Source organism: Malus sylvestris, chromosome 7, assembly GCF_916048215.2.
Source record: "Malus sylvestris chromosome 7, drMalSylv7.2, whole genome shotgun sequence".
NCBI lineage: Eukaryota > Viridiplantae > Streptophyta > Magnoliopsida > Rosales > Rosaceae > Malus > Malus sylvestris.
The window spans coordinates 10,063,835-10,089,291 of NC_062266.1; the positions used below are offsets into that span (position 1 = coordinate 10,063,835).

The 25,457-nt window shown below is 35.8% G+C and overlaps 1 protein-coding gene and 1 non-coding gene across 11 annotated transcripts; one reads left to right on the top strand and one right to left on the bottom strand.

The window, feature by feature from the left end:
• Window positions 1-7,318: 7,318 nt before the first annotated feature.
• LOC126630864 (small nucleolar RNA R71) lies at window positions 7,319-7,418 on the bottom strand. The gene has a single exon (XR_007626143.1). It is a non-coding gene; the product is annotated as a small nucleolar RNA R71 (small nucleolar RNA).
• An 11,399-nt stretch (window positions 7,419-18,817) lies between these two features.
• LOC126630331 (uncharacterized) lies at window positions 18,818-22,530 on the top strand. 10 transcript variants are annotated; one of them, XR_007625951.1, is made up of 10 exons: window positions 18,819-19,193; window positions 19,422-19,643; window positions 19,772-19,857; window positions 20,349-20,465; window positions 20,589-20,916; window positions 21,002-21,092; window positions 21,183-21,299; window positions 21,733-21,831; window positions 22,031-22,185; window positions 22,331-22,530. XR_007625951.1 is itself a non-coding variant. In XM_050300415.1 (5 exons), exons 1-5 carry the CDS (start codon window positions 19,084-19,086, stop codon window positions 20,593-20,595), a joined length of 339 nt encoding a protein of 112 aa, XP_050156372.1. In that variant the 5' UTR covers window positions 18,818-19,083; the 3' UTR covers window positions 20,596-20,975. The 10 variants fall into 10 exon arrangements, 1 of the variants encoding a protein (XP_050156372.1); XR_007625953.1 differs by having other exon boundaries at window positions 18,820-19,193; window positions 19,570-19,643; XR_007625945.1 differs by having other exon boundaries at window positions 18,820-19,138; window positions 19,542-19,643.
• Window positions 22,531-25,457: the final 2,927 nt, after the last annotated feature.

Below are 25,457 nucleotides of genomic sequence, written 5' to 3' on the forward strand. Positions count from 1 at the left end.
ACCGTTTTGAAAGGATTCTATTATCCTTTGGAGTGAGAAGATTCCTAGCTACCACAGTAGCGGTTATGTTATTCTTCATCACATAGTCCCCAACTGTAAGAGGGCCATTAGAAGATAAGAAGGACGGACGTCATATATTATCTTGACGCTGCTCTTCTGTATCACTCTTAAGACTCAAATCTAAACAAATGTTAGATGGGCAAGCCATTTTCAGAAATGATGAAGGAAAAAATGAGGTCAAATAAAATCTCAGAAGTACAATAAGGGGAAAATTTGTACAGGCAACAACTTTCTGAGCATACTTTTGAACACAATGGATGTCTCTATAAAAGAAGAGACAACATAGCCACTTGTTCAGAGATCGAAGAGGCACAACTCTCCGAAATTCAAAAGCTAGATTTTCATGAATAAAGTTTGTTGGCTTCAGATGCAATCTCAGCTTTTTCTGCTATCGCGTGAAACTTTGTCAAAGATTTCTGACAAAGTTGAAAACGCGTAAATCTTACTATTCTAACTACAACACTGTTGCCGACAAGCGTGGATGACAAAGCCACATCCACACCATTACCTGCTATTGGGGAAATCTCTATATATGTCGACCTCCGTTCTCCATAAGAAGGCAGACCTGCAAGAATACCTAACTCTTCCTCATCACCCAGAATGCATCTTTAACAGAGCATCTCGAAATACTCAGTTTTCTTCCTCTCCGAGAATACCTTTTCAAAACAAGTCATGCTAGAGCAAGAGTACCTTAAATCATCAAGGACGAGAGCAAGAGTATCTCATATCATGCAATCTCCCTGTCTTTTCCTTTGTCCTTGTTCTTACCTGCAAAGATAAGGATAAAGAAAGCGATATGTCGGAACCTCCACTCAAACTCCCGGTGAGGGACCGACTGCTTGGAACCTTTCCTGATTGCTTACCTAATATTGCTCTCGAGTAGCCATCTTCAACTGTTGTTGGAGCTGGGTCTCCAGTCACCAAGAAGTGATGAACCATCCAAATGCAAGGGTTGCATTCCACTCCTGCATCAGAAGGAAAATACTGCAAAAGAATATGCCACACATGCATGAGGGAAAACCAGGGAAAATACTACTTAGGCAAAGGGAACAAGTAAGGCAAGTGAAAATGATACATTAAAGTATATGGAGACAAGCGCAACAAACATGTGCTGATTCATCCCCGACAAAGCCGAAGATCACTTGCCACGTGAAGCTCTTCACGGTACAACTTCATTCAAGATCAAGCTTTAAAAGTCCTTGAAAAAATCACAAGTTTGATTCAAGATCAAGTGTCCACCACCCTTGAATTAAATTTAGCTCCAGATAAAAGAAGTAAATTCAGATCTTTAGAGGAAGTCTAACAGAAGGCCCTCCAGCTCAGTTCAAGAACAAGCCAGTGAAAAGTTAACAATAAGTAAAGCACCTCTTTCGGCGACTCTTCTTACTAAGAGACTAAAGCAGAATGATCAACGATCAACCTAAATGATTTGAAATTAGGGGGAAATTCTCATCAGGGGGAGCATCCAAAATAGATCAAGATTTTAACGAGTCAATCAAAGACTTATGACCATCCAAGGGGGAGTGTTGTGAATAATAGGTACCCTACATGAATAGTTTGTTACTATTTATGTACAGTATTTTCACTATTCATTTGTGGAAAATTTGTAAAGTGAATAGTGTTCTCTTTTGTTTATAAAATGAATGAGAGGTGAAGAAGGTTGAGAGACTCACGGAAGAGGAAGAGAGAAAAGAGATGAAGAGGAAGGCGAGAGGAGATAATAGAGAGAGTTATCTTTGTACTCTTAGAATTTCAGATTATAATGAAAGCATCACTGCTGCCCTGAGGATGTACTCTAGTCATACTGACTATAGAGGAACCTCATAAATTTTGTGTCTTGTTTGTTTATTTCACTGCACACACCGTCGATTTTACAACATTCTTAGCATTTTTCCCATTATCTTTTTCTTTATTATCCCACTACCCAATTCTAACAACTACAATCTTTATTCCTCCATATATATATATATATATATTTTTTTTTTTTTGTGGAGAAATGTTATACAATTTAGTTGGAATGTTGCATTCTAGAGGGGACAAGTCAAAAGGTATACTGCTCCACCTGTTTGTGACTTTTGTAAAATCGTAATGGGCTTGAATCCCTTTAAAGGGAGCGAAATACCAGCACCTCAGCCTATTTCTTAATGTGCTTCTTAGAATTTTCTTGTAATTTTCCCAACATTTCCTCTTGATAATCAAGTGAAAGTGTTGTTCATAGAGTTGATCCATTTAGAATAGTCGTTGGAAAACAATTTGAAATATTGTAAGAACTAAGTTAGAGTGTACAACTTGCTATATTTTCATTAAGGATTGTTGATGAGTAGATTTTATATTATATATTTTACCCTATTCTTAGTATATTTTGGTTAATATTTTGGAAGAATTTTGATACTTTGAATTGTCTTTTCAATATAGGACTTTTGACTTCCTCTTAAGAAAAACAAGACCAAATGGACGAATTTTGGAGTAATTCTAATTGGAGGATGTTTGTGAATCACTCAAATTGATCGTGTCAAAATTTAGGATTTTTCCACCAAGCGGTTATTTTCTGGCGATAAAATAAAGGAGCGATGTGCGGTGCTGGAAAATGATGTTTTTGGGATTAAATTGCGTTTTTGGAGCTCAAGATGACCTCGGATAGTTTCGTGGCCTTTTGGAGAAGTGTTCAGAATATTCCAAACATTAAATCCAGCTATATTGGGTCAGTTTTGGAGCAACTTATGAGTCCAAAACGTGGCTGTTCAGATTTTAGGCGAATTTTATCATTTAATTTAGGGTTATGTTTCCTATTTTATTGGAATATTATTTTTAGTTTCCTAGTGGGAATAAAGGACCTGTTTTTAGGGTTTGTGAGGGGGCTTAGTAGATATATTGTTTGGCCGTCTACAGTTTTTTTGTACGCTTTCTTTTATGCAACTTTGGAGACTTGCTAGGGTTCTTGGAGATTTTCTACTTTAAGGTGTTTTCAATCATTTTCTTAATAATATTTTCTATGATTTCAATTATAAATATGCGTAACTAATTCCTTTTGTTAGGGCGAAGCCTTGAGCCTTAGCGTGAATATGTGATTTTTATTTAATTACTTATGATTGATTGCATGCATACTTTGAATTGTTAATCACCGGAATAAAAAATATCTAATTGTCTTAATGCCTGATCACCATTAGGATCTTTAGAAAAGTAATTTGATGCAATTTTGGTCGGAAGGTTCCTTGAAATTGACGTTGGTTTCTTGTGATTAATAATTGTAATTTCACTTAGGATGAACACCATGTCTTAAGGATTGCATGGTTTTTTCAAAGGGTTTTCATAAATCATAATGAGTCTTTCATGTTCAGATTTGATCCGAACGTCTGAACGGGTTGCAAGTTAGATATACGTTCTATGTTGGAGGTTCCAAGTAGAATATAAATTAGGAAAACCTAACCTTCAAAGTGGCATGTGTAGATCATAAATAATTGGTAAAAGTTCATAGGATTGCTAGGTGATGGTGGAACCCTAGTGTTTTCTTAATTTGATTTCTCCCAAAACTGTTTTCTTTTCCTTCTAGTTTTAATATTGCAGATTGTCTTATTTTTATTAGTTAAATTCGTTTTATTAAATTAGGCCATAAAAATCAATCATCTCAAGTTCTACTTTACAATCATTAATTGGAATTTGATTTGTTTCGAATTATTCAATAATCTCTGTGGAGAATGACCTTGCGAGATCTGTTTATACTACAACAACCTTGTGATTCTTGGAAGTATAATAGGAGTTTTTAGCCGGTTCACATGTGTAGTAAAATCCCTATCAATTGTCAAAATCACTTTCGACATTTGATGGAAGAGCTCCTCTTTTCTTGTTTACCGTGTGTTTAATTCATGATCTTAGTGTAAAATACGATTTTTTGGGAATATTTATACGACTTTTTTGAAATATGAGAATATATATCGTGTACAATATAAATGAAAGTATGATTAATTTCAACACGCTTATTTATTATGACCCATTATTATAAAACCATCATCTCCAATTCCTCATCACAAGCTCTCTTTTTTCCTTCTACTTTAAGTGCAACTATCTTATGGTTATACAAAAACCCCAAGGTTTTAATTTTGCTTCCGAAACTTCAGAGACTACAAAATCTGTATTAGTGTTTGTAGGTATTAAATCTTAAAACAGGAAATTTATTTTTTAAGAAATGAAATATGAGGGAACTGAGAATTAGAGGAGTTCGTTGCTCATTGGATTCTATTGCATAATCATTCACACGAAGTGTGTTATTTTACAAAGAACAAAAGTGGCCGTTGTGACTCCACACGAGCCAACGGGAAAAAAAATACCCCACGTGAGCTACACATGACTCACTTAAACAGTTTAACTGAAATGACAGGTGGCAAAATACAAGGCATTGGGATGTTCTAATCTGAGCTGTACATTGAACTAAGAATAATACATTCCTTGAGAACAAATTCATATAAAACCAGAAGAAACCTTCAACTCCAAGCAATGTGATATGCGGACAAGTTTATTCTTCAACACTCCCTTCTAAGGTTGTTGCAGATTTGACTCCAAGCAAGCTCTTGAGCATATAAGAACTGTTATTTGGAAAAGCTTTTGTAAAGATATCAGCCAGTTATTCCTCAGACTTGTAAAAAACAAGATTGAATATGTTGTTTTGCAAAGTATCCCAGATGTAATGGTATTTTGTGATATTGATTATTGATGGAAGACATGATTCTTTTGTCATTGCAATGGCATATGTGTTGTCATAGTACAAGGGAGTTGCATCAGTTTTCGCTTTTCTAACATCCTCAAGAACAAACCTTAGCCAAACAGCCTAAGTTGCAGCTTCTGAAGCACTAACATACTCAGCTTCAGCAATTGACAATGCAACACTGTGGTGCTTCACAAATGCATAAGAGAAATGCCACTGCCAAACATTATATCAGGCCTTGTTGCAATAAGATCTAACAAACTCCCAACAATTTGCCTATATATTGCTTTATATGCAAGTTCACTCCCATCATCATTGTTCAACTTCTCATTCGCTGCTAAAGGAATACTCACATGTTTGCAATTGATGAGTAGATTTTATATTATATATTTTACCCTATTCTTAGTATATTTTGGTTAATATTTTGGAAGAATTTTGATACTTTGAATTGTCTTTTCAATATATGACTTCCGATTTCCTCTGGAGCAAAACAGAACCAAATGGATGAATTTTGGAGTAATTCCAGTTGGAGGACGTTCGTGAGTCACTCAGATTGATCGTACCAAAATTTGGGATGTTTCCACCAAGCGGTTATTTTATGGTGTTAAAATAAATGAGCGATGTGCGGTACTGAAAAATGATGTTTCTGGGCTTAAATTGCGTTTTTGGAGCCTTAGATGACCTCGAATAGTTTTGTGGCCTTCTGGAGAAGTGTTCAAAATATTCCAAACATTAAATCCAGCTATATTGGGCCAGTTTTGGAGCAGGTTATGGGTCCAAAACGTGGCTGTTCAGATTTCAGGCGAATTTTACCATTTAATTTAGGGTTATGTTTCCTATTTTATTGGATTATTATTTTTAGTTTCCTAGTGGGAATAAAGAACCTGTTTTTAGGGTTTGTGAGGGGGCTTAGTAGATATATTGTTTGGCTGTTTACAGTTTTTCTGTACGCTTTCTTTTATGCAACTTTGGAGACAAAGAGAATTGCTAGGGTTCTTGGAGATTTTCTACTTTAAGGTGTTTTCAATCCATTTCTTAATAATATTTTCTATGATTTCAATTATGAATATGCGTAACTAATTCCTTTTGCTAGGGCGAATCCTTGAGTCTTAGCATGAATATGTAATTAATGTTTAATTGCTTATGATTGATTGCATGCATACTTTGAATTGTTAATCACCGGGATACAAACTATCTAATTGTCTTAATGCCTGATCACCATTAGGATCTTTAGAAAAGTAATTTGATGCAATTTTGGCCGGAAGTTCCCTGAAATTGACGCTGGCTTCTTGTGATTAATAATTGTAATTTCACTTAGGATGAACACCACGTCTTAAGGATTGCATGGTTTTTCAAAGGGTTTTCATAAAACATAATGAGTCTTTCATGTTCAGATTTGATCTGAACGTTCGGACGGGTTGCAAATTAGATATACGTTCTATGTTGGAGGTTCCAAGTAGAATATAAATTAGGAAAACCTAATCTTCAAAGTGGCATGTGTAGATCATAAATAATTGGTAAAAGTTCATAGGATTGCTAGGTGATGGTGGAACCCTAGTGTTTTCTTAATTTGATTTCTCCCAAAACTGTTTTCTTTTCCTTCTAGTTTTAATATTGCATGTTGTCTTATTTTTATTAGTTAAATTCGTTTTATTAAATTAGGCCATAAAAATCAATCATCTCAAGTTCTACTTTACAATCATTAATTGGAATTTGATTTGTTTCGAATTATTTAATAATCCTTGTGGAGAACGACCTTGCGAGATTCATTTATACTACAACAACCTTGTGATTCTTGGAAGTATAATAGGAGTTTTTAGGCCGTTCACATGTGTAGTAAAATCCCTATGAAGAAAATGGCGTCATTGCCAGGGATTATTTAAAATAATTCGTTCTAATCAGATTTTCAGTTAGTTATTGTTGTTTATACATACAAAAAAAAAAAATTTCGTTTTTATTTTATTTTTACAAATCACAATAGGGCAGTGCAAATTGCAATCTGTGCATGGGCAACACCTGTTCAACAATGTAGAAATTGTTTCCTTTTGATCTAGAACTCGAGCAGACTTTAAAGAGACGCAGGGAGAAAAATTTGCAGTGGGTTCCTTCTTTGTAGGGGACTTTTCTGCAGTCTTTAATTTCTGGGGATCTGCACAGTAAAGAAAAAATGGCATTCGTTATTCCAGAGGTGGGTCGGCCTTTGGGTGATTCTTTAACAGCTCATACCACTAACATACCAAGTTGCATTACTTATCCGACAGTGGAGGAAGGGTCTACATTCGAAATAAAGCAGCACATGTTGAATATTCTACCTACATTTCATGGGTTATCAACCGACGTTCCAAAAATGCATATTGCAGAATTTTTAATGGGATGCAAGAATTTTTTGGAGAGAGGATTTTCAGCTGAATCTATTAAACTCTGTTTGTTTCCATACACTCTAAAAGATCAAGCAAGGAGATGGCTCCTCACACTCCCATCTGGAAGCATTAGTACTTGGGCCTAACTCAATGAATTTTTTTTAAACAAGTATTATCCAGCTTCAAAGACTCTTGACATGAACTCAGATTTCATATTTTGCCCAAAAACCAAATGAAGAGTTTCATGAGGCGTGGGAATGGTTCAAAGAGTTGATTAGAAAATGTCCACATTCCGGTATTAACATTACTGATCAAATGCATATATTTTTCAAAGGGTTAAATATGACTACAAAAACTCTTGTCAATGCTTCATGCAGTGGTTTGTACAAAGATAAAAATGCACAAGAGGCTTGATTGTTATTTGAAAAAATGGCAGCAGATACACAACAGTGGGCAGTTGAGCAGCCACAATCTAGGTCCGTTTTTTAGATGTCCAATGGTTCACCATATGTGTCAGCACAAATTGAAAAAATGGAGAAAAAACTTGAAAGATTTGATGCAAAATTTGACATGTTATTACAAAGAATTTCGGGTTCACAGGTTACTGTACAGCAGCCTTTACAAGCTGCCTGCAACATTTGCAGCATGACAAATCATGATTTTTTGAGTTGTCCACATAAAGATGCTTATTCAGAGTTTACAGCGGAACAGGTTAATTCATTTAATAATTTTCAGCGTCCCCGAAATGACCGTTATTCAAATATTTACAACTCGGGTTGGAGAGATCATCCTAATTTAAAGCGGGATAGAGATCAGCATGCTAAACCACAATTTCAACAATAGATATAGCAACTTGCTGCACCTAAAGCTACTTGGGAGAGAGCAATTAGAAAATTAGCTAATATTACCAGTCAAGAAATCCAAAATCTGAATGCATTAATAAAAAATATGGAAAAACAAATTGAGCAGATTGTGTTGTAGGTTTCAGAAAAAGCACCGGGTACATTTCCTAGTTAAACAGTATCTAATCTAAGAGGATGAGAAGAATGCAATGTTGTACGGACTTTATGGTCAGCAAAATAGCCCCAAACTAAATCTGCAATTTTTGCAGATTCTGCAATTTATGCAGATTATGGGCTTCCACTAGATAAATCCGAAAATACTACAGAAGCTACCACAAAAACTACATAACGCATTTATGTGCCTCCAATTCCTTATCCCGAAAGGTTGAAGCCTAAAGCTAAAGATCAACAGTTAACAGATTTTATGAAGACCTTGTCTAAAGTTCAGATTAATCTACCGTTAATTGATGCAATCAAGAACATTCCATCTTATGCCAAATTTTTTAAGGATGTTTGCACAAAGAAAAAGAAGCTCGTTGATTTTGAAAAAGTGATTCTAACAGAATAGTGCATTGTGGTCCTATTGCATAAATTGCATCCAAAGAAAAAAAGATCCAATGAGTTTTACTATCTCTTGCACCATTGGAAATTGTGATTTTAGTAGTGCTTTAATTGATTTAGGTGCTAGTGTAAACTTAATGCCTTATTCTGTTTTTAAACGTTTAGGTGAAGGAGAGCTAAAACCAACTTCCAACATTATTCAATTGGCTGACCGTTCAATTACCTATCCTAGAGGGATCATTGAAGATGTTATTGTGAAGGTTAACAATTTGTATTTACCAGCTGATTTTATGGTGTTGGACATGGATGAGGATTTGACAACACCCATCATTTTGGGCAGCCCATTCCTAGCAACAGCCCAGACTCTTATTGATGTTAAAGCCGGAACACTAACAATTCGGGTCGAGATCAAACAGTTGTTTTTAGGTTGTTTGAAGCAAGCATACATTTCGGTGATAAGCACGAATGCATGCGTGTTGATGCATTAGATGATTTACCTCAAGCCAAATTTATGAGCAAATCATCAACTGACCATCTGTCCATAAAACATCCGAATTTGACTCATGATTGCATAAGTCCTAAACCACAGCAGAAAAGGGTGCTACATGATGACCAGCCAATTAACATTAAGAAAAAACATGAAAATTTGCTAGGCATACCAAATTTTAAGAAAATACAGCCTAGTAGGAAAGTATGGTTGTTAAGTTCCTATTTCAAATCATCTTAAAGGAAACAAGAGTCTCGATGGAAAGGTCATTTTCTAGTTACTAAAGTTTTTCAAAATGGTAATGTGGACATCACGGCTGAGGGCAAAGATTTCCCATTTAAGGTTACCAAACATCAACTTAAATCATGCATAGGGAAATTTGGTGCAAGCGAGTCTTTGACTCTGAAGGAACTAGTAATCTAGCCACCGGACTTCTGCGACGTCGAACTACAGACTTAAAATAAAGCGCTTATTGGGAGGCAACCCAATTTTTCTGAACTCTTTCCTTATTTTATTTCTTGTTTGATTTTTTTTATTATTAGTTAAATTTCTAGATGCATTTACATACCTAAGTTTTAATAAATAAAAAATACAAATTATAAAAATAAATAAATAAATAAAAAATAAAAAAAACTTGAAAAATCCAAAAATATTTTGCTTTCTTTATTTACACAGTTGATTTTAGCTTCGTTTTTAATATTCACATATATTGGTTAATTGCAAGTTGCACTCATGGAAACGAAGGGAAAATAGAGACAGATTATCCTATACTGGAATCATGCACTCAGCAGCAAGTCTATATTAACATCAACCACATCTATCCTATGCTGAAATTAAAGTAATTAACATGTAGTCATTCACAGACGCAAGTTTGGGGGTGATTGTTGCAAATCCAGTTTCATGGCATAAATTTTGAGGAGTTATTTTCTTCAGCTTAATTTTGTGATGCATGGATGCAGAGCACGGTAAATCACATGTCCAAACACCACAAAACTGAGTACAGCTTTTATTACCATATCTACAACAATTACACTTGCAGGGATTTTAATTTTACCTCTCATATGCACCAATCAGGCCTCTTGGATGCTCTTACTGTTCTTGTTCACTGAAGCGGGTGTATTCCTTTTCTTCCCCTCGGATCTATTATGGATATGCCTATCCTGCACAAAGAACACCACAATGAAACCATGCAGGGATATAAAACATCATCTTTACAGATCAAGACTCAAACATAACCCAGGATTAGTTTAACCTTAGGATGGGAGGCGGATTCGGGATGTCCAGGCTGTCATGTCTTTTTCCTTTGTCCTGAAGCCAGCTTGTCGCCTTACACAGCTCACAACAGCAAACTTGCTGACATTATGACTTTTATGATCCAGGTTATGTATCATTTAAAACACACAATATTGTGAAAGTCATATTTTTTGTAGGTCTTATCCATTTTGTTTTATGTTCATCAGATCTGGGATCCTTTACATTTTAGGGTCCATATTTTTTGCGGTCATTTAGTCTTCGTTAAGTCTCACGCATTTCAAGTCCACTTTCATCATATACATGTTAGTCCGTATGTTGTTAGTTCGATTCATGTTCAACCCGCATATACATATGGTTTTTGTTAACATTTTTCAAAGATCCATGGACGAAATTACTCATGACATTTAAACAAGAGCAGGGATGAGTTTATACCTTCATAATCGATAGATCAAGACTTTCAAGATGTGTCATGCTTTATGTCCAGTGGATTTTCAGTTTCAGAGTTCTTTCTCTTGGATCTGTCACGGATTCGAGTGTTCTGCACAAATACCACACCATTATAATTACATGCAGAGGTAATGAAGTTATTTTCTCACGACATAGGGTTCATTGACCTACGAAGTACAAGATTTTTACTTTTTGCAGGAATCGGATCTACATTGTAGCTGGTTTTCATTTTTCTTGTCATTGTTAAGGTTCCAGACCGAGGACCTGTGCCCACAAATGAAATAAACATAAGTATACACATGCAATATGGAGTATCTGAGACATAAAAACAACCGTATTGAGCTGCACGAGTAAAGTTAAATAGATGCACATATCTTACCTTCACATTTCCATTGCAGAAGCTGAAGGGTTTCAGGTTTCAGCAGAGACAAGCGAGTGGTGTAGATCGGCTCAGATTTGCAATCATTAAAGGTCCTCACACCGATAAAACCATATGCATGTGTTAGTTGTTGTTCCAGTTCTCTAAAACAAATAAATTAGACAATGAAACCAAAAGATTGGAGGATGATTTTACCTTTGGGTTTCAGTTTTTTCGATTTTCCACCACGGCTAGGTACTCATGGAGATGTGTTTGTTGCTGGGTTATGGAAGGCTATGGATGCAGCGCTTAGAGAGGATGAAGGAGCTGCTGCGAGATGGAAGGGTTGTAATAATGGACGCTGGTGCGAACGTGCTATGAGAGAGGAGGGGGCTGATTTTCTAAAGAGACCGAAGGCTCTTGCGTTTTTTGAGAGCAAGGAAAAAGAGAGAGAGAGCAGAGATGGGTGGGTTTGAAATGAGAGTAATAATTTCTAATTTTCTAGACACAGAGAGTGGCTTCGGTTTCTACAAACAACATCATTGTTATTCAGAAAGGGATGGGAATGGACAGAAAAAAGCCGTTCGGCTCTTGGCTCTAGGCAAATGTATCAAGAGCATCCAATGCTTATTTCAGAGAGAGAGCGTTTCTGGTGCTCGTGTGTGTAATGCGTGTGAACAGCACACTGGGCTGCTTTGTCCCTATTTTCATGGGCTTTTCTTCATGTTTTCCTTGGTTTTTCACGGCCCAATGTGCGACTCCTCATGAATTTGGATCCCTTCATGTCATTAGTCACACCAGGTGCATGTTTTCCTTTCTTTACTTATTTATTTATTTTGTTACTTTTCCTTGGTTTTTCTTTAGTTTTTTTTATTTGTTATGTTTAGTCAGGTTTCGTTTTTGTCTTTAATTTTATTTTCTTTTATTTTGTTGTCTTTTATATTTTATTTTATTTTCCACACCTTGAGGACAATGTGTGATTTAAGTTTGGGGGTGGGAAAGTAAATTTTAGGCTTCCAATTATTGTGTCAGTATAAAAATTTTCATTCTTTTTAAGTTAATATCCAAGATTATTTTAAACATTAGAACAAATGGACAAGGTGAAGGTTAATCCCACATTAGAGTCTTTTCTATTTATCATTGCTTAGACACTAATTCATGAATTATACTTTGACATTTGCACTTCACACCAACATGGTTTGTGGGGAGTGAGATTGAAACACTTACTTTTAGTCTAAGTTTATTTTTAATTTTTGTTTTAAGTAAAGTCAGTTATTATTGTGAATAAAGTAATAATTGTCTCACCCGAGACTTTGCCTAGTAACCAAGCCAATCCTGCCTAATCAGCAGTGATTCTCGCGTCAAACGGTAGAGTTTTGGCATGGGGCATGGTGGTTAGTTGGTTTCGTAGCCTTTTCAACTCGGGTTAATATTTCCTTAGGGGTGTTCTACACCTAGTTCCCTAAAGCCCTAGTGGTTTGGGAGTCATTGACCTAAAACTTGCTACATGGGTTGGATCGAAAGTTTAAGTGAACCGACATTGCACGACCACTACTGTTATTGAAAAAAAAAAGGGAAAAAAAATTGAAAAAGAAAAAAGAAAGAGAGTTATATTTAAAGTTAGTATGTGTGAAATAAAAAAGGACGAGAGGTAAGGGTTTTAGTCGGGTCTCTTTAACTATGTTGGTTCACTTTATACCAAAGGAAGTTTGTGAATTCTTTTCTAATTGATTCTAAATGGCTTAGACTCTATGGTGGGATTGGTTGGAACATTTGAAAAGATGTTTTGATTTTTAACGTGTTCTATGGATTGCAACTTTGAAGGTGAAAATTTTTGTTAGTTAGTTTCGGTTAAGTCTTTAGTGTGTTAGTTTTTATTTTTGTTTTCTAGTTTTATTTTGCTTGAGGACAAGCAAAAAGCTAAGTTTGGGGATATTTTGATGAGTAGATTTTATATTATATATTTTACCCTATTCTTAGTATATTTTGGTTAATATTTTGGAAGAATTTTGATACTTTAAATTGTCTTTTCAATATAGGACTTTCGACTTCCTCTGGAGCAAAACGGGACCAAATGGACGAATTTTGGAGTAATTCTAGTAGGAAGACGTTCGTGAGTCACTCAAATTGATCCTATCAAAATTTGGAATTTTGCCACCAAGCGGTTATTTTCTGGTGATAAAATAAAGGAGCAATGCGTGGTGCTGGAAAATGACGTTTCTGGGCTTAAATTGCATTTTTGGAGCTCAAGATGACCTTGAATAGTTTCGTGGCCTTCTGGAGAAGTGTTCAGAATATTCCAAAGATTAAATTCTGCTATATTGGGCCACTTTTGGAGCAGCTTATGGGTCCAAAACGTGGCTGTTCATATTTTAGGCGAATTTTACCATTTAATTTAGGGTTATGTTTCCGATTTTATTGAATTATTATTTTTAGTTTCCTAGTGGGAATAAAGGACCTGTTTTTAGGGTTTGTGTGGGGGCTTAGCAGATATTTTGTTTGGCCTTCTACATTTTTTCTGTACGCTTTCTTTTATGCAACTTTGGAGACAAAGAGAATTGCTAGGGTTCTTGGAGATTTTCTACTTTAAGGTGTTTTCAATCCTTTTCTTAATAATATTTTCTATGATTTCAATTATGAATATGCGTAACTGATTCCTTTTGCTAGGCCGAAGCCTTGAGCCTTAGCATGAATATGATATTTTTATTTAATTGCTTATGATTGATTGCATGCATACTTTGAATTGTTAATCACCGGGATAAAAACTATCTAATTGTCTTAATGCTTGATCACCATTAGGATCTTTAGAAAAGTAATTTGATGCAATTTTGGTCAGAAGGTTCCCTGAAATTGACACTGGCTTCTTGTGATTAATAATTGTAATTTCACTTAAGATGAACACCACGTTTTAAGGATTGCATGGTTTTTCAAAGGGTTTTCATAAAGCATAATGAGTCTTTCATGTTCAGATTTGATCCGAACGTTCGGACGGGTTGCAAGTTAGATATACGTTCTATGTTGGAGGTTCCAAGTAGAATATAAATTAGGAAAACCTAACCTTCAAAGTGGCATGTGTAGATCATAAGTAATTGGTAAAAGTTCATAGGATTGCTAGGTGATGGTGGAACCCTAGTGTTTTCTTAATTTGATTTCTCCCAAAATTGTTTTCTTTTCCTTCTAGTTTTAATATTGCAGATTGTCTTATTTTTATTAGTTAAATTCATTTTATTAAATTAGGCCATAAAAATCAATCATCTCAAGTTCTACTTTACAATCATTAATTGGAATTTGGTTTGATTCGAATTATTCAATAATCCTTGTGGAGAACGACCTTGTGAGATCCGTTTATACTACTACAACCTTGTGATTCTTGGAAGTATAATAGGAGTTTTTAGCCTGTTCACATGTGTAGTAAAATCCCTATCATCAATCTTTCAAACCAAACTTTTCAAGAAGAACCAATGCATATTTCTTTTGATTTATGAAGATTTCCATGCTCAAATTGAATGATTATCATTCCTAGGAAGTGATCTAGCAATCCAAGGTCTGTCATCTCATACTTTTTCATCATGTCAACATTGAATTCATCGATCAGTTCATAGTACTTCTAGGATACACAATGTCATCAACCTAGCTGGAGACAATGAGTTATTACCTCCTTGTTTGAATTTGATGTACAAAGTGGTATCACTGGGACTTATTTGAAAGCCACATTTAAGCAAGTAAGGGTTGATCCCTTCATACCAAACTCTAGGAGCTTGTTTCAAACAATATAAGGCTTTTATGAGCTTATACACTTTATGTTCAGAACCTGGAACAATGAATCCTTTAAGATGATCCACATATATTTCTTCATTTAGCACTCCATTTAAGAAGGCTGACTTAACATTAAGTTGATATAATTTCCAACTTTTCTAATTTGCAAGTGCAATGAGGGTCCTTATAGTGTGCAATCTAGTAAGAGGAGTACAAGTCTCATTGTAATCCACTCTAGCTTTTAAGACTAACTGCATACCACGTAGTCGCACACGATATTACATTGAGGGTGAATATTTTGATGGAGATTCACCACCATCGTCGTCCGTGTGTGGAGGAGATGGAGAAGCCTGGAGACGAAGAATTCATAAGGAAACCTCATTATCTCGAAAGGACTGGACATCAGTACATGTTTTGCACAAGGTGTCAGGCGATAAGAGAATGGGTGATGGGGTATCCCAGTGAGATTTCAAACACTCGAACCACATGATGAACATATGGGCAAGTGTTACTTTCGTCACAATCAGCAAACATCAGATGAGGAATAAAGTGGTGACAGAGGAGCCCTTCATTGGGTCCCCACACTTTATGCTGATCAAACCCCTTCGTATAGACCACATGAAAGCCTTATGAGGGGATGGATGTTATAAGACAAGTTACAGCAAGCGTGCGAAGTTATAGAACGGGTTGCAAGAAGAAAGGTAGCATTTTTTAAGGTTTATAAAGGGTGATGCGGTTTTCTAGGATTGCATTTTTTTCTGAACATGAACTTAGAAAAGGATTAAAAGTTAGGCGAATAAGGCACAAGAATCATGGTAGAAAAATGGGAAATGTTTGAAGGAAACAGTTGCTTGATGAGGCTATATAAAGGAAAACACCAAGAGATATCATCGTTGAAAGTGAAGAGACGCGTATCTCGGGGTTGATATACACGAAAATTGATGATAATTAATAAAATGCATGGAAAAAAGTTACCACGCAAAACAAAGGTGTTCGCCATCATGACAGTGGATCTTTTTTCATAATTCCAAAGATTATGCGATGGTAATCGAAGTGACTCAACTACCCATCTTTAAATGATGATCCAAACTTGATGATAGGAATTTAAAGACCAAACGGTATATTTTACAGCTTACTTCGAAAGGCATGGTCTTAAGTAACAATCCATTCTTAAATGGAATAGGTTGCCTCTCAGATGAATAGTTAGGGGTAATTGTGGGACCATAATTTCTTGGGGTGGAGTAAGGCTGATTTGAATACTACTAGCTCAGAAGTCCAGTCATGGACTCACCAGCTCTGAGCGAAATTGTAACAGATGAAGCAGAATGCCATCATCGTTATGCTCCGGGGCACTAGGAGGAGCCCAAATGACTCCGTTTGATGACTATGCTTGTTCCGAAAGACACGTAATTTGATCCTTATATGGACTTAATCAAATCCTATAATTCTTAGAAATCTTACAATCTAGGGATAGGCATGCGCCGCAAGTAATCACACTCCTAAGAGGATGCAATATCTATTTACTAGATATCCTCTCGGATTCTCCTGGTTGAGAACAAGGATTCTATCCTAAAAACGTCTTTCTCCCATAGTATAAATACACTCATCTAGAGTTCATATACGGTAACATAATCTATACACTTGAGTTTTCTTACCCACTGCTTGAGTCTCAAATCATCCACTATCTTGACCGTTCGAGAGCCTTTCGCTGATACACATACCCCTGAGACAATTTTTGGCTTAGGGTTGTTTATTGTTTTGCAGATTGTTCCAAACTACACGGATTTGTGCTCAACCACCACTTACAGAGGTATGCAGATTCAATGCCAACACAGCAGAGTCCTAGTGACTCTATCTGATACAGCTCCACTCAGAGCTGGTAAGTCCATAATCGGACTTATGAGGTAACTGTAAAAATCACGGTGCCATAATTTCCCCTAACGATCCATTTGAGAGGCAACCCATTCCTCTTGAGAATGGATTGTTATCCAAAGATCATGTCTTTCAGAGTAAGCTGGAATACGTACCGTTTGGTCTTCAAATTCTCGAAATTTGGTATGACCTATTAAAGGGAGGTAGTTAAGTCGTTCACAATTCCCATCCTTTATTAACCTTCATGATGATGCACACATCCGTTTTGACAACACATCTCTCAAAAAGGAAATTGTATATCTCATTGATTAACCTTGATCCCCATTGATGTTGATCTGATGATGACCTTTTGTCTCATGCGATGAGATCTTCTCCTGGTCTGCCTTTAAATAGCCTCCCCAAATCACAATTCTCTTCACCTTATGCCATTTGTGCCATAATGTTTGTTTTTCTTTTCTTCAACCCTAGTTTTCCCTTTAGTTCTTTGCCAAAGAAAATTTAATCCCAAAAAATCATATTGCCTACTACAAGTCCCTACACATTCTCAAAGATACCTCTTTATTTCCTACAACTCGCTTTATAATTTTCCAAGCTTATTGCAACTCATTCTATAACATCCATCCCGATGTGGTATTCACGATGCAAAACTTGCATCGGAGTTAATCCTCTGGATTGGCTTATCACTCTTATGGGGATGATTCGTCACCGCTTTCTTCCCCGTTAGACGCTTGCTGACGGTGTGATGCTTCTTTGTTTAAACACTCACCCGTGTGGCACTCATGTGGTTTGAGCGTTGAAGTTACACGGGGTGTCCCTTCTCCAACCTTATTCTTTTCTTGACTCCTGGTGCAAAATCTACATTGGAGTCAAATTCCTTTTAAGGTGGTGGGATGTTCTTATGAATTCTTCGTCTCCATCTTTTTCCATTTCCTCTATTTGTGGACGGCGATGGTGGTGGATCTCCATTTGAGTACTAGCCCTCAATGTAGTGTCGTGCTTGGAATGCAGCAAGGCGGGCATAGCATGCCGTTGGCTTAACGGTGGTATTCTATATTGGATTGGTGATATTGCTTTGACTCTCAAGCATTTCTTTCGCTAGGGGTGAGGTCTTGTCTTCCTCAAACTGTTTGTACAAGTTTGATCTTCTTTGTAATTTTAACAACAATGAACCATTTGTATGAGAATCCTCTTGTCTTATGTATATATCTTATGGCATAAAAAACTTTCAATCCGATAAATGTTCCAAAGTAAACGAACTTCGAGAAATAAAATAAGCAATGGAGCAAAACACTTTTGTAAGTGATGTACAAAAATATTTGCATGCACATAAATTAAATCACAAAAATTATAAAAAATTAAATTACTTAAATTACTTAAATTAATAAAAATTAAATTAGTGAAGAAAACACCTTCAAATTCGTTCTTCATCGATAATCATATACAACAACCCTATAGAAAACAAATTTAATTTTGTTAGTTTGAATTCACTATTGAAAATTTTTAATACAAAATCAAATCGCTTACTAGATAGAGCAGGATAGATCGAGCAAAAGAGATGAGATCGAGATGGAGGTGGATTTGGACGTGGACGTGGACGTGCACTACTAGAATTATGCTCATTACACACCATTTTTTGCCCACCCTTTGCAATTGGTGGCCATAAATATAAAGTTGCTACTCTAACTTTTTTTTGGTGGCTTTACAGTGGGATGCCACTGATATAGTGGCCTTAAGAAATCAGCCACCAATGATTGGTGTCTGTTAACTAACTTTATTTCTTAAAGTTACACCAAAGACTTTTTACATGTTTTTTCAACTTTGGGACTTGTTTTTTTTTATAGGAAAACTAATGAAAAAGACTTAAAAACTTTGAGTTTTAATGATAAGAAAAAAATAAAGGGTAAAATGAATAGTACCAGGATTGACTTTTTAGTGTAAAAATGTGATTTTTCGTTAAAATGTGATTTTTCGTTAAAATGAACAATACGGATGCTTTTCGTTAAAGTTTTATTTTTTTATTTCTTTTTCAGTCTTCTCCTTTTTATCTGTCAAAAATAATTGTTTTTTCATTTAATAATCCTATTCTACAGTAGTTTCACCCCCAAATAAATACGAAGTTAGACAACCCTAATTTTCAACCCAGCCGTTCTCTCTCTCTCTCTCTCTCGTCCCTGAGCTCAACTCCTCGCCTCCTCCCTAACCCTTTCGATGGGATCCACGGCTCGGTGTGGGATTTGGTGAGGGGAAGGTATGCGGATTATAGAGAGAGAGAGAGAGAGAGAGAGAGAGAGAAAGAGAGAGAGAGCGGGGGATTCGGTGAAGGGAAGGCATGCGGCTTGCAGAGAGGAGGGAGGGAGGAGAAGACGAAAAGCAACTGCAGCAAGTTCATGGACAGGGTCACAGCAATGAAGACCCCTCGGCAGCAGATTCAAGTCAATCTGGGTAAAGTCATGGCCTTCAACCCTCATTAAAGCTTCCCTTTCAGCCCCTTCTCCAGGTTTTTTTTTACTTATATTATTCAATTTATCTCTATGTTTTGTGGTTGAATTCGGCTTCTGGGATTGCGAAATTCTTCGATTCCAAGTTTGAATTCTTCAATTTTGATTTATGGCGGCAGTTTTTATTTTCTATTGGGGCACTCAATATCTTTGTGATATTAGATTAACATAATTAAACTATATTTTCTTTTGGTGGGCATGTCTAAATTTCTGTATATGCGCTGTAGGGATGTCTTATATGGTGAAGTGTTCAAAATCCTTCTGCTAATTGATTTAATAGGTTGAATCTGTATCCAAGGATTCCTTCCAATATGGTCTAAACTATTTTGTTTAATTAACGAAAACAGTTCACTTCTCTCTATGGTGTTCCCTTAGAGTTTATGTTTATCGTGGAAAGCACAGAAGACCCTGCTTATCGGGCTGTATCTATGCTACTATCAGAGCTTAAGGTATACGCAACAATCCTCTCCTTATGGCTGTACCCTAGTGGAAGTGATTTCTCAAAATAAAAACTTTCAGTTTTTGGATCGATTCTGGATTTCAAATATTAATTCCATTTTCTGTATGCATGTCGAAGATTGGGGACGAGGAAGATGAATCAAGGTTGTTTCCAACCTGGGCCGAGAAGAATGGAAGCCTTGCAAGGTTGTGGGTGAAACTAAGGTGAAGAGGGTTCTTCTAAAAAATATATATGCCCTGAAACTAAGTAAAAAACATATATGCCCTGAATATAGCTGCTTGTTCAGTAGTTGTAGTTATAGGCATATTTGTTTCTTTGTTCTCAATGGATATGGAATGCGTTTTCTGCTGTGTACCGTGTGCATATACGCAGTGGTTCAGATGTATTACTCTTTTATCTGTTTTTTCCTTTTCCTTTCCTTAGTTTCTTCCTGTCTTATTACCGTCTAATCTTTATTAGATTGAGATCTACAACTCTTATTTTGACCAAATATTTATGCATTTTTATTTAGTTCTTAAACTTTTAATTTACTTTTTGTTGTCATTTTATTTTCCTTTACAGGTGTGTACGAAAAAGTTTATATGTTTTGTATTTTGAGCCTTGCATGTTGGCCTTCGTCGAGATGATTATAGTTTCTAACAGCACAAAAATGTAATTCCTTTTTAGTTTCTATTTTGACTTGAGTATTTTGCAGTGGGAAAACTATCAAGCTCGACGATGTTACTTTCCATCAATGTGTAAACTTGACGAGGTTTAACTCAGAGAAGACAGTTAGTTTTGTGCCACCTGATGGTGAATTTGAATTGATGAAGTAAGCTCATACTTCCATTAATGTCTTAATTTATTGGTTTGAATTTAATTTAATTTTTGTTAATCTCAGGTCTGCTCACTTCATGGTAATGTTTTGTCCTTGCTCATTTTTGTGTTTCATTAGGATTTAGTGGGATGCCACAACGTGGGAAAACTTGTTTTTATAATGAGGCTCGCCATTTAACCGTGTCCGTGATTGCAAAGAGCTTCAATATGCAAATCTCATATCATATGATGTTCGGATTATACTTCTATGTTGTTGGTGGACCAGTTGGTTTTATGACGCATGACTCCGCTCCATCATTTTTTCATCTTTTGACACAAGAACTTTGTTGGTTGATGAAGTTATCAACCAACAATAAGTCCTAAACAGCTGTTATAGTGTTCTACTCAACCTTATGAACTCTTCACCACTACCATCTCTGCAGTAACCAATCTTGTACATGTGTAATGTATGCAAAATTTCTAGTATTAAACTACGACATACAGATAACACTCTTATAATTCTTTATCATAGGTTGAATTCTTTTGATACAGAGATCTGTTTTTGGGTCATTGCTGATGGTTGTAGATGATTTCAGGCTCCCAACAACACGGAGCTTCTGGGAGCGCGAAGTTTGTTATTAAGGTAAAAACCAACTGTTTGGTTTGGCCATTGTATCACTGTTTTCTGGCATGTATACAAGCTAATTTATTGACTCGTGACAATGGTGAGCAGGCCACAGGTGGTGGGGGATTCAAGTACGCATATCTTTTTAAATAAAAGCTTGGGATTTCTCTTGACAAGGCAGATGAAATGGACTGTCTTGTGGCCGGAGCAAATTTTCTGCTTAAGGTGGGATCCTAATACCACTTACATTCAGTCTAATCCTGTTATATTCAGTACTTACTATAAGCATTTGGGTCTACTTACTAGTTGTACAGCTACTTGTTTATGAAGTGACTTTCTTGTGTATGAAGTGTCTTTATATGTATGTTTTACATTCAGTTTAATCCTGCAAGTGTTAAAGATATAACATTCAGTACTTAATGTAAGCATTTGTCCGATGCCTTAGCAATTGTTGTTAGTGCACTTTAATTCTTGTGGACTAATGATCTAGCATATGCTTTGCATACTTCACTTATAGTTTTCTTTTACTGTTATATTCTGCAATATCAATTCATGGTCTAGGGCGAAACAGAGAGGAAAGATTTTCAAAAACGAAATTTTGTATTTTTATTTAATTGCAAGTTTGCACCCTTATGTGATTCCTCATTTAATGGTTCAGTTCAGTGGTGGTTATCTTTTTGGGCTACCTGTTGGCTTTGTTGCTGATTCAATTGGAGCCACTTTAGGTGCAGGGGCTGCTTTTCTTCTCGGAAGAACTGTATGTTTCTATCCTAAACTCTTGTATTGGAATTTCCTGGTTTTTTGAGTTTCTGAAAAAAGAGAAAATATTAATGAATTTATGTGTGGGAGCTATAGCTTTCCTTTTTAAGTTATCTGATTTTGATATTTTGGTTTTTCAAGTTGATGTTTAGACCTTCTAATTCTATGTTCGCATTTTACCTGTTTTCTTCTGAAAGAAGGAAATTTATTAATAACACACTACAAAGCAGTCCCCAAAGTACAACAAACAGAGCTAGAGTCCTAACTAGCCAGGCCAAATAGCAGCAGCAACATGAGAGTCTTCATGGCTGATATTATGACTGCAAACCTCTTGAAATACTACATTTCCCAGGTATTTATTTGATCATATCTCAGTGATACATGTCTTCAACTCTAATTGCTTTAATCCTTCAAAAAAAAAAACTCTAATTGCTTTAATAGTTGAAGTTGAGTTAACATTATTCTTATGAATTTTGTGGATTTGACTTTGGGCGCAGCAAATGATCACATTGAAGTTATTGACATGATTAAGCTCTTTGGAAACAAAGTGTTCAAACACTTTTCAAAGTTTGAGTCCCAACATTTGTTCAAAATTGTATAAAAGATCAGTTATGCAAATTTGTAGTATATTCTTATATCAAAGATATTACAATTTGTTTCCTCACCCAAAAAAAAAAAAGGAAATATTATATTCAAATCTGGGTGCCATCTGAGGCATCTTTTTTTTTTTTAATATTATTTTGCAACTTTGCCACCAATGTGAATTAAGGTGGCATTGCACATACCACCAATGCAATATTGGTAGCCATTGTTACAATAGAGTCCTTTACATAGCCCACACTAGTTTAGTGGGTGCTTGGTGGCCAAAGAGGTTAGCCACGAATGTGAGTGGCAACACTTGACAATAGCCACCAAATGAAAGGGTGGTTTATAGCCAAATTTCTAGTAGTGGTGGATGTGGACGTGGAGGTGGAGGTGGAGGTGGAGATGGTGATGTAGAGAGATGGTGGGAGATGGACGGAGTGGAGGATGAATTTAAGAAAGAAGGGAGATGGAGGGAGTGGAAGGTGAATTTGAAAGAGATTGAGGGTGTGGAGGACAAATTTGAGAGATGATGGGAATTGGAGATGAGGCAGCTGCTGCAAATAAAAGTATGCAGTTTCTGTCTCTCACGGCTGGGTACTCTAATTATAACCACTTTGTGCAACAAAGGCTTTGTCACGCATACATAAATTGTCGATAAAAAATCTTAACCTAATTCAATTTATGCAATGAAGGATTTGTCGCGCAAATCATCTTCACGTGACTAATGTCCAATTCGTCCTGCGAAAACCTTTGCATGATCAAACAGACTTCTATCGCTCAGTCTGCCTTTACGCGACAACAGACCTTCGTTATGTGTTATTTATTTATTTTTTAATTTAATTAACATGGACTGAATTTTTACTAAATTAAAGGCAAAAAATGAGATAGTTAAATCCCCCATATAAGGTAAATCAAATTAAACAAATAAAAACTTAAAGTAAATACTTAATCCAAATACAAATTAAGAAAATATTTAAAGCTACCATCCACGAATGTTAATACAATCCGACTACATACTAGAAAATTAATTAATTCATCCATAACTTCTAAATAAAACACCTACTGTGATGGTGGTTTTTGTCCATTTCGGTTGGCGTCACGGTTCCACTCTCGGTAACGCCTCTGGAATATGTCATCAATGAAATTTAATGAAATCAACTTGTTATGGACAAATAATTATTAAATTACTAATTGGCACTTACTGATAACTCATCCAACAAAGACTTCTTCAGGTTCTCCGACACTTTTTTCCAAGACGCCCACCCCATAGGACAATAATGCCTTCATGTCGTGCACAAGCATGGCATGCGTTTCCCACTCATATTCCTTAAGCTACATATCATAGTGGGATTCTCGCGCGGTCTAATGTTTTCAATAATTTTTATGGCCCTCGTTTTCACGCGACGATACCCTTATTTTGTCTCGCAAAGGACATTTGAGTGATGAAAACTGCTTCATCGCTTAAAGTTTTGTCACGTGAGTAGTTTTTTCTACTAGTGTAATGGATTTTCTCAAGTGCCTTGACGTTTTATCGATTGATTGAGTAAATTGTTGTACCATTCTCTCTTCCATGCATGTTCGGTTTTCTCACATTTCTTGTCTGTTGTGTGCAGTTGCGGCCTTTGCTCATAATCTTTTGAGACTTCCATTTCTCTTAGGAGTTGTATTAGTTGTTTTTTGTTTCTAATAATTTTCTAGTTCTTGTTAGGGTTTAGCTTCATGTCTCCTCTAACTTATTCTACATTTATTTATTTTCTTTTTCAATATATTCACAGTAATGTCTTTCTATGATAGCAATGCTGGAGAAAGTGACATTATTGTTTTAATTTAAAAATAAAGAACATCATGACAACATGGAGTTTTTGGATCATCAACCGTGTTTGTAGCAGTTGAGTGGCCCTTCTCTTGGATGATACTATCCATTGCAGTGAGATCTCCTAACACAAACGAAGAAGGAGGACCTAGAATTCCTTGCTTTAAAAGATTTGAACGTATCCCTTTAGGCCTCAACATCAGACTTTCAAAGAGATATATCAACACCAGATTTTCAAAGAGAAATATCAACAAGACCAAAAGCCCGCCCAGCATTACTGATGGTACCACTTTTGCTGCTAATGCACCAAAAGGCAATCTTTTTTACGTAAGCTTACACGCCAACCCTTATTTCTTAAACAAAGTACCCCAAATGTGGGCAAAAAAATAAGGAGTCAGACTCTCTCTCTTCTTATTCACTTTCTTTTCCCTTCTCTTTTCTCACACTTTGTGTTTTGTCTTATTATCTTTATAAAAAAAAATTAATTTAAGATGTTGACGTGATTTATTCATAATCGTTCAAGTAAGAATGAGAAAAGAGGAGAAAGATTAGGAGGAGAGGAAAGTCTCCTCCAAAAAATAATCCACACGCCACATTTTCTACTGCAGAAGGAGGCATCCTATGACAACATTTTTTTTTTTTTTTTGTTAAACAGTACATCGCCTGCCGTGGTAAGCAATCATAACGACTATAGTCATAAGGTCCTTGCATTATCTAATGTTAAATTTTAATTCCAAATCTCACAAGACCATATAAAATACCAATACTTTGGGAGGGTCAACGCTTGTTTACAAGGAAAGATTTTTCAGCGTGACTGATACACGGGATGGTACACCACGTGTCACTATACAAATTGTGAAATATGTGTGTTAAAAAGTTAATAACTTAAAAAATAAAATTTCATAGCATTTACATAAAAACATATGGTGTACAACTCGTGTTCATGTCACAATAAAAATTTTCTTGCTTACAAGAGCCTAAAACAAAAACAAATCCAATTGTCAGATGCTTGTTTCTAGTTTATTTTTTGGGTCTATATATTTTTTTCTAGTTAATTTAATTATTCAGACGCAGATCTACATGAGGGGAAATATTTAAAGGGAAAATTGGTCAGCGGATGTTAAACCATCTCTTGGGCCTTTTTTTTTTTTTTTTATAAATTATCTATATATTTAAAGGGAAAAATGGTCAGCGGATGTTAAACCATTTCTACGGCTTTTTTTTAT